Below are 10,376 nucleotides of genomic sequence, written 5' to 3'. Positions count from 1 at the left end.
CGCTGTATGCATAATCGATTTCAATACCACAACTTTTTGAATTTTAACAAGTTTAGGTCAAATTATAATAATCTTTGTATTATTCCATACAAATGCACTTAAGTAAACTCTTTATGCTGCAAAACGGATTTTCCAAAAAAAGAAGGGAGAAACTACCTTTGCGGAACAGAGTTGTTAACACAGGTAATGTAATGCAACGAGTTCGCCATGAATATGACCTTTTACCTTGAATCTTTTCAAGGTTTGACCTTATTACCTTATAAGGTTGACCTTTTACCTTTTTGTCATGAATATGACCTGTTGCATGATGTTCACAAGTTACCAGCATTTGACAGGTAAGCCAGCAAAGGTATTTCAACAGCAAGAAACTAAACCAACGAATCATTCCTCACTGTCATACATAATATTTGGGACTCTATTTATGTTTTATTTATGCCATGATTTATGTTTTAGCATGCATACACTCAGCATGTACATTAGTATGTATACGTACCCTAGTTGAATCTAATGGTAGCAGACAGGAATTACCACCATTGGTAAAGTCACAGTAGACCTGAATTGCATTGAGTGGACAGCCCAGATCAGGATCAATCCAGTAATATTCTATGTGAAAAAACAGAAATTATTCATTTTGAATGTTTTTACAGTGTTATCAAACTTCTTAATATTCCACAAGAATTTTTGGGGTGAAAGTAGTAAGGGATATGCAGATGTAACCCGGAGTACTTACATGCTAGTAACTGATGTTAACTATCGAAGATGCTTGCTGCACGACTTTACATAAACCCATTATACACTTTGCATCAGACCCACTGCCCTTTACTTATGAATATTAGAGTCCTAGTAACAGTCTTATTTTACTGGTATAAAAATGAGTTGCCCTAATGACTTAATCAATGTAATACTGTCATCCCCTGATGTTAACACAAGTTTTTTTTCCCCCCTTGCCTTTGGTATTTACATGTTTAACATAAGCAGATGACAAAGGCAAATAATAAGCTTGTGCATATTAGTGGGACTAGTACATCAGGCAATAGAAAAACAGGTAGCCCTATGAAATGGCACAATACCATGTAACAATAAGAGATACCAACAATTCCCTCCTTTTGTTTTTTTGGAGGGGTGGGGGGAGGGTTGGCTTCAACCTAATTATTATTTTTGCATAATTTGGAAGGGTCATCATATTAAGACTTTTTCCATTTTGACACAAACCCTTGCACCAATTTCTCAGAATGAGACCAGAATCTCCAAGTATGTTTGTTGCTATAGTTTTAAGGTGACTGCTAAAAATTGTTAGTCATGTCAGAAAAACAAAATATGCAAAGTTTAGAGCTAACTCTGGAACAGCAGCAAATCTATGACCATGTGGCTAAGAGCTTTGGATACTTTAATACCCCAACCGATCCTTGCACTGACAGGTGTGTGTAATGGGTAGAGGATGGGGAGAGGATGGAAAGAGGATGGGAAGAGGATGGAATAGTGGGCTTACCATCCTCTGGAGCATCGTCACAGTCGTAAAGATCAAGACAGGTCCTGACTGGCGTGGGTTTGTCTCCGCTGGGTTGTTTTAAATCTTCCAAATATTTAAACATTAATTTAAGCATATCTCTAACATCTCTCTCCTGTAGACAAATGTGTGAGAAATATATCAGGTTATCTTATCTGCCAGTGTTGTATGAAGTCAAATGCGTTAAACAGTATTGTTTTGTGTCAACCGTGTGTAATTAAAAAATACATCTAACGATTTGGTGTCAATGCATTTATGTAAACTTATGTAACTTTTATCGTTTGTAAATAAAATTAAAGATAAAATAACCCTATATTTCCCATGTTCCATTTTTCTCTGCGACTATTTGCGACTCCATCACTAAACTTTCACAGTTTAAATAGTAAACTACGACACATGAGACTTCATTGTCATAAACCTGTACAATAATCAACAAATCAATAATACTAATCTTGCCATCTGACAGCAGACTTCATCATACTTTATAAGTACTTGAATAATGGAAAACTGACTCTTTCTTTTTTCTGGAAAGCAGCAAAGAAATTTATTCCACACATCCAGCTGATTTTAAGGTCTAATCACTCACCCGTATACTGACAGGCCTTGGAGCTGAATCAAAAAATTTGTGAATTAATGTTGTTATGACACCTCCATCATGAGCAGCCCTGTAAAGCTGTAACAAAAAAAAATGGACATGTCAATTTAAAATACTTATGGAAGTCAGAAGGTGACACTATTGAAGAGGAGGAAGGTGGGGTGGGGGAGGGAGTGGGATAGCTGAGCAAGGGTAGAGGGTAGTTTTAGTCATACAGGAAATTGTCATTAGCAACCCTTTGCACTATCCATATTAGCATAAAACTGGCATTAAAATGAAAATTTTCAATGAAATGAAAAACTTACTGTGTATGCTGGTGGGCCCTGTGATGAAAGAAGCAAAATGAAATAGTTCAATAAAGTGGAAAGGTATTGATTATGGTAAATCATGCAAAGAGTTAACACGGCTGTCTGGATTTCATTAACACCCTTTCAAACCGTAACTGGTATATTTCCTACCAAATCCATTTGTTTCCCTGCTCTGCTGTGTAAACTGGTGCTCTCTTCCGAAGGAACCTTAGTTTGTTGGGCATCTAATTCAGTAAAGTGACATAGATACCCAGGGCCGCTAATCTTAACAGAATTCTAGGCCTAGCAATATGCTGCAATTACACGAGCAAAAAACAGGAGAGAAGGCAGGCAAGAAATGACATAAATTCTTGAAGATTTAACCACCAAAGGGGGGACCTTAGGGTACCATCATAATGTAATACTACTATGGACATTTGGTCTGTCTCTGGACACTAATGTCACCTCCACTTGGAGGTCTTCATTCTTCCTTATATATGCTGTGCATTGCATGTTACAAACATGACAATACATTACTATTCATCTCATATTTTCTCCTCTCATAAATTTAGTCTCTAGTCCAAGAGCCGTAGCCGTCTCAATACTAATCTCCTGCAGTCAAATCCGAAAGTATTGAATAAAGGAAAATTGAATGATACTCACAGGTGGTCCTGGAGGTCCTATGATACCCTAGAAATGAGAAAATATGTGAAAATTAGGGTTGTCTACTTTAATATTCTATTAAGTTTAATCTGATTTGATGACAGAAAGATATATAACTTTAAGCAATGAAATCAACTTCCGAATGGATCACAAACCTACAGTAGTCACACCCGGCTAACACACATAAATCGTGTACAGTAGGTCACACAAAGCAGTGCTCCTTGGGTGATCGAAATTCCAGAACACTTGACAAACATTTCAACACCAGCACACACCAATCCACGCTCATCATACAAAATATCCACCTTGACATGATTTAGAAATCAATTAAACTACACATCCCAAAGTAACATCGATCAAGAAAACCTTCCCGCATGAAATCTAATACTGTCTGAAAGACGAGTGAAGCACTCGTCTGAGGTACAGCCCAACCTCCACTCACTGCTGAAAACAATTCCGTATCTTTGGATGACGTCTCTTCACGGTTGTAACTTCAAATGCAAGAATGAATAAATCTTAATTAGAAAAGGAAACAGTGGAACTCACCTTAGTACCCTTGAATCCATAGTCCCCACTGATCCCCTACAGAAAGTGGGAAAGCCATGATTAAGAGTTACAACTACTAAACGGTGGAATACTATCAGTAGCAGTTCTTTGAGGTCTAGATTGTATGATGCAACTATAGTATCAAGCATGACCAAATATCCCTTTAGCAGCATACATACATGGTGGTATACAGTGTGTGCATAGCACGGTATCAAGTACCAAATAACATCTTTTGAGTTGGATCAACTCTTACATGGCTGAATGCAGACCTATGCTTGTACTCAGGAGCTAAAGTCTACACTTCCATTAGAAATATTGAAGCTGTTATAGGTGGTGGGGGTAGGGGTGGGGACAGGGGGAGGGGAGTGAGCATGTTACTCAATCTAAATATAGAGAGAGTTTGGTTCTCCTTGCCTCTAACCAATATGTCTCCTTGGCACCGTAGAAATTAAATTGACAACCTCTAATCTGTAATGTGATGATCTGTAAAATTCCTCTGAATTACTTTTTTCCCCTAGTCAAAATATATTCAATGATACAAACATCTTCCAATGATACATACATCTGTGTCAACAATCTTACCTTAAAGCCCAGCCTGCCCTGGGGGCCTCTTGGGCCTTCAAGGCCCCTAGGACCTTGGGGACCGTCAAAGCCCTACAAAAGGAATCAAAACAAAAACATTTTTGTAATCTGACTGGCTTCATTACGATGAAAGAACATCTGGAGGTGAAAATAATTATAAACTTTGAGCAGGGGAAGAGAGAAGCTTAGGTGGGAGACCAGACTGAGGCTGGGGTCATTCCACAAACAATTGGGTAGTTGCAAGCTGTTGAAACCCAGCACATCATTACTGTGTTGGGGGCTAGCAGTATCATCTTATAAGTGTGCCAGTAGATATTTGGTCAGTGCTACAGTGACTGCATGATGTACCTGATACTACTTAGAAGGATCAGTATCTTTTACCTTGTCATATTAGCAGAGTCTGTTTCATAATTGTTCACTCAAGTGTGCCAGTAGATATTTGGTCAGTGCTACAGTAGTGATTGCATGTTGTACATGATACTACTTGGAGTATCCTGTAACCCCTTCAATAACTTTGTTTTGGGAATCATAGAAGGTCATTATCCCAAGTAAAGTGGTTTACAGCAAGACTCTGAAGGTCATAAACGTGTATGATTGACATTTAGATATAGTTGTGTGTGTGTGGGGGGGGAGGGGTGGGGGAAGGGTTGGATTGAGTGTGAATTGGTTGTTTTCGTCACCTACCTCATCTCCCTCATATCCCTTTGGACCAGGATCAGCATAGTCTCCTTGCTCCCCTGGATAACCCTAAAACAAAACAGGAAAAAAAAAGGAAAATGAAAAGGAGAACACATGAAATACGCCTTACATTTTGGGTAGGGTGGAAGTGGGGGCAGGGGTGATGCAGGGTGTACATATCAGTGGGAATAACAAGAAGTAAAAGTAAAATGTTGTTGTGTTTGTATTACTATGACAGTTGAAAAGCAATTTTGACATAAGAACCATTAATGGCTTCCAAAATACTCTTCTGTAAATGCTAGTTACATGAGTATTATTTTCTTGTTGGAAACTGAAAGTAGTTGAGAACAATTTGGTAAGGTATCAATTACAAAGAAAATTGAATGTATCGCTGAAATGGTACAGAAAAAGGAAAAAGCAACCACTAACATCTTCTCCAGGGATTCCAGATAGCCCAGGAGGTCCAATTTGTCCCTTTTCTCCCTGAGAAAGGGAAATAGAAATGAAATGTCGAAATAGTTTAATTGTTTACTGACTCCTTTATACTGTGAATGTAGCTGAAAATTTTCATAAAATTAAAAAACATTTATAATCAACTTTATGTACTACATAGAGTGCAACATTTAAAGATATAATTTGTTAGATGAAATATAATCATAATAACATGATAAAACATAATTATTAATGTCCAAACAGCAGGAAAGAGCATGTGTTCTATAGGTGAAGTGCTCACCTTCCGACCAATTCCTCCTATATTCCCTTTTATGCCCTTCGGTCCAGTAACTCCAGAGGGCCCTGTGTGTCCTCTCTGACCCGATTGCCCACGGAATCCTTTTCTGCCCTGTCAAGAGAAGGAAATCTAACTGCGTCAAACATTGAAACATTTAATTACCCTTTCTCGCTGTTTGTACAGGTCAGCCAAGCTCTTCTGGATTATGACCTGATATTTCAAGGCTTTTACCAAACAAAATTATATTTAACATGAAATTCCAAAACCAGCTTGTAGTTGCAGTTCCAAAACTTAATCATACTAAATAAAAAGCAAGAACCAGTACATACAACAGAGCTACTACCAACACAACTTTGCACAAGGCTATGGGGCAATGGTATGTATGCAGTCACTTCCAGGTAATGTATTTCTTCACAGTATATAAACTGAAAACACCAACTATGAACACAGCTAAGGACAGTTTATCACTGGTAAATTGACACTTTAACCTCCCATCTGGGAAGGTAAAATGGGGTGGGATGGGGGGGGTGGGGGTTCACCTGGGAGGGTGAAAACTGTAACCTGTCTAAGGCAGCCCACAGGAATAATTACTTCTGTAACTAACGAGGGATCAGTGCCCAGGGAAGGATAGTATTGTACATGTTTAACATGCTGTGAAACTTGCTCTAAACACCTGCAGAATCATACACTGTCAAAATATGACATGGTGAAGTATTAAATCTCTCTAGTGACACAGACTTAATCTCATCATCATGTTGGCTCTATATAGAACATTCTTAAACATGTCAGGCAGTTTATGTTCTACAAATGCTGGAGGATTTCAAAAGTCGAGTCAGACCCTGGGGGACAATGATGTCACCAAGATCCATGATTGAAGTCTACAAGTTTCCTGATTTATAATATGAAAGTGAGATTACATTATCCTTGTATCTCGGGCCTGCTAATCGACCCAGGATCCCCAGCTTTAGCTAGCCCTACCTCTCCCCCTGCCTCTCCCCTCATCAGACTCGGTTACAAGCTGTCTATCTAATCAATAATAACAACCAGTTTCAAGTTATAATTCAAGTCTGACAGAAATAGAGCGACTGTGAAACTTTAAAAAAAAAAAAATTGGAATATTTTTCAGGTCAGTTGCCCTGTACCCACACAGCAACATCCATCTAACCTCAATGACTGCAGAGAATAAATCAAATTTGAGTACTAATTACCAAAGGGCCGGTCGGGCCGATTTGACCTTGTTGTCCCTGCGGGCCTCGCTCACCCTGTAGAAACAAAAGACAGTGTTCATTACAAGGAGGAAAAGAAAAATACATACAGCCACAAAGTGACACACATCTCAATGTTTTAAAAACTTGGTTTATTGGTAAAAACTTGGCCTGAAGATGATCAAAGGTTATGGCATGAACATGTTAATGGCATGAACATGTTAATCTAAACAGGTATCATCTTAAGAGGAAAGTTTAGCAAACCCAACCCAACCCTCAGCTTCGGTTTCTATGACAGAGATCTTTGCGATGAACAACTCACCAAAAATATTTTAAGGACTTCTCAATAGGTTTGAGAACATTTAACATGAAAATTGTGATATCTTTCAAATGGAATTAGTTTTTTCCTTAAGTTTCTTAGGATTTTATTCTTCACATGTATTTCTCTCACATGATGTTACCTTCTTAAATTTACAAATTTTAAAGCTCTTTACAAGGGCCCAACATACCTTTTATTTAAATACCTTGGTTAGCTCGACAATATAGTGAACTTTAATTTCAATATGGAATGTCAGATGACTCAGTGCCATGAAGGAATGTTTTGGGGGCGCTATTCATCATTAGGAGCTCCCTTATATAAATATATGTCAACATGATTAAATCAACTGGGTCGCTGTCTCCTTATATTATTTTGACTACCACATAGCAACAGCAAAAATATATCTTTGCAAAAAGTCATGGCAATTTAAAAGTATCATGACCCCTTTTTTTGACTGGTATCGCCTTCTACCTTCTTACTCATTTGATTGAGAAATTCTCTAAGATTTCTTGCTGTAAAGTAAAAGCTCTTTTTAAATTTAGTTTCATTTTTAGTCAAGATAGATGAATGATTAACCTAAACATTGTTTAAAGACTTCCTTCTACCTTTCTACCTTTCTGCCCTCTTGCCCCTGGTACTCCGAGAACTCCCGTGTCACCGTGGAGACCCCTCGGACCTGTATTACCAGGGCTACCATTGTGGCCATTGGTGCCCTGAAGATAGAGGAGATAGCTTGGGATTAAACAGATTGATGAAGCGACAGAAATACTTTTGAACTAAATGTGACAAATACTTCTTTCATCAAGATATTTCCATATTATTTTCATTTCATTTCATTTCATTTATTTGTTTCTTCACAATATAAATACAGAGCAGTTAACTAAGTGACAAAACATATCAACAACAGGAAATTTTTTGAAAGGAAGCACTCCAAAAAACCCAGAGGGCTTGTCTAGTAGAGCGCTCCCATTAATAGAGAGAACAATACAAGAAAACAGTAACACTTATATCCACCCACACACCAACCCAATACGTATAACCCACCCACCCCACCCCTACCACCCACAATACATATATATACACATATGCATACATACACAATTGAATACAAATACACACACGCGTATGTACATATAAATATATAAGTATATGCATATACATCCATATATATATTACCAAGTAACTTTAGTACTTATAGTGCATCTTTTGTTGAATTTTTGTGTACTATTTAAAGTGGATTCTTGCTTTCAAAAAGTATATTAAAAAATAGTGTTGCTTTGGTTAAACATGAAAGGATCTCAGAAAAAGAAATTGATTCGTTTCTGCTGTTGTGCAATGGCCCATGTCAACCAACTGTTGAACTTGAGCTTAACAATAAGAAAGTCTCTCTAGGCCAAGTTTGCATTCTCTACAGGTTTATGCTGAATGAAACTAATGTTGTCGTTGTTGTTTAGTGGGGGGGGGTTGGGGGGTAGCTTATAGATGGGGGAGGGGGTATCTCAGCAAAGTTCTCAGTTAAGGAAGGTCCTAAAAGAGTAGATATTAACCTGAGTTTACCCTCTGTGCTGTTTCATACATTTTAAAGCTAAGATGTAAGTTGTAAGTAATGTTCCTGTCAATAAGCAAGAAAGTCTTCTTTATGATATTATTTTTTACAAGCAGAAAAGAATTACTTAAATGTATTGTTTATACAAGAAGAGTTCCCCTTGTTCAGAGTACGAATACAAGTAGCAGCTTTCAAATGATTTCTCACGTGGGTGAAATTCTACACCCCTCCACAACACTCCCTCACCCCACCTCACTGATTCAAGTAAGGATATGTACCTTTATGGGAGAGCCACATGCGAATCTATGGATTTTACGAAGTAGGTGTGACCGTGCTGTCACTGAGACCTTCTCCAATGTAAGGGAATGTGGGTCCTCACAAAACACAACAAAGTTTAGACGTCCAATGGTGCATTCGGAGGCAATCATAGATTAGGTCTATATTTAGGTCCAACCAAACCCAATGTTATGCTAGAAAGTACTCTTCAATTGCAAAAAGAGAACCCCCAACAATCTATGGAGGTGGGAGATACCCCTCTGACCCCATGCAACCCCCCCTCCCCTTTAAATGGAGTGAAGACTAGCGCACAAACAAACGTCTGATGCCGGTCATCTGACCTAGTTTCCAATGAGGTGTAACAGAAATGTTAGACACCACCATCGATCCCAGAAAGTACACACAGCTTGCTACCGTCCGTTATTAGACACTAGTGTACAGTCAATACATGCAGCTACGGTCAATACCCACAACAGTGTACATAGCAGTGATGGACATCTCAGGTCCAGATAAAAGATAACAAGGTATCACATTTCATTACTGTTTGCATTTTGTAGCGACAAGAAAAAAACTTCACTCGCAAGCAATGGAAAGTTAACTTTTTTTCAGAGGGCGGCACGCTGTTTGGGACGAGTCTTCAATGCCTTTAAGGAGCACCAATGAGTGCAATGAAGGCTTTAAGTGTGTATACAAGTCTTCTTACACAGTCATCTGTGCTAGGTTTCTAAAATGCCTAAAGTACAAGTACAAACCAGGCGTGCTGCTGAGTGTACGAGTACAGGAAGTTATCAGTATCTACGAATAAAAGTACAGACTATACAGAGGTTTGATAGTCAGATTATCTGACGTCAATTTTTATTCAGCAACAAATATAAATTTCATTCTAACATGGAATCACCACATTCTCAGAAAATGCATGTCACGTCTCATTTCACCAAACTAAATTTGTTTTCAATCTGAAGTCAATTTTTATTCAGTAACATATCAATTTCTTTCGGACATGAAAACACTACATTCTCCGAAATACACGTCATGTTATCGTTTCATCAAACTAAATTTGTTTTCAATCTGAAGTCAATTTTTATTCACTAACATATCAAATTCTTTCCGACATGAAATCACAACATTCTCCGAAATACACATCACGTCTCGTTTCAACAAATTAAATTTGTTTTCAATCTGAAGTCAATTTTTATTCAGTAACATATCAATTTCTTTCCGACATGAAATCACGAGATTCTACGAAATACACGTCACGTCTGGTTTCATCAAACTAAATTTGTTTTCAATCTGAAGTTAATTTTTATTCAGTAACACATATCAATTTCTTTCTGACATGAAATCACGACATTTTCCAAAATACACGTCACGTCTCGTTCCAACAAACTAAATTTGTTTTCAATCTGAAGTCAAGTTTTATTCAATAACATATCAATTTCTTT

General features: G+C 37.8%; 1 protein-coding gene across 3 annotated transcripts in view; it reads right to left on the bottom strand.

The window, feature by feature from the left end:
* Window positions 1-10,376, bottom strand: part of LOC139964383 (uncharacterized) — a 117,170-nt gene that overhangs the window by 5,210 nt on the left and 101,584 nt on the right. For 2 of the 3 annotated variants that reach the window (XM_071965963.1, XM_071965962.1), the window contains 12 exons: window positions 7,718-7,825; window positions 6,797-6,850; window positions 5,592-5,699; window positions 5,288-5,341; window positions 4,865-4,927; window positions 4,181-4,252; window positions 3,599-3,634; window positions 3,053-3,079; window positions 2,408-2,425; window positions 2,094-2,180; window positions 1,490-1,622; window positions 494-603 (listed from right to left, as the gene is read on the bottom strand). In XM_071965963.1, coding sequence (XP_071822064.1) covers window positions 494-603; window positions 1,490-1,622; window positions 2,094-2,180; window positions 2,408-2,425; window positions 3,053-3,079; window positions 3,599-3,634; window positions 4,181-4,252; window positions 4,865-4,927; window positions 5,288-5,341; window positions 5,592-5,699; window positions 6,797-6,850; window positions 7,718-7,825 — 870 coding nt within the window. Of the gene's footprint in view, window positions 1-440; window positions 604-1,489; window positions 1,623-2,093; window positions 2,181-2,407; window positions 2,426-3,052; window positions 3,080-3,598; window positions 3,635-4,180; window positions 4,253-4,864; window positions 4,928-5,287; window positions 5,342-5,591; window positions 5,700-6,796; window positions 6,851-7,717; window positions 7,826-10,376 lie in introns of those variants that run through there. The other variant, XM_071965964.1, reaches the window with a different exon arrangement.

Source organism: Apostichopus japonicus, chromosome 22, assembly GCF_037975245.1.
Source record: "Apostichopus japonicus isolate 1M-3 chromosome 22, ASM3797524v1, whole genome shotgun sequence".
Classification (NCBI taxonomy): Eukaryota; Metazoa; Echinodermata; class Holothuroidea; order Aspidochirotida; family Stichopodidae; genus Apostichopus; species Apostichopus japonicus.
This window is presented reverse-complemented; position numbering and strand designations above follow the sequence as displayed.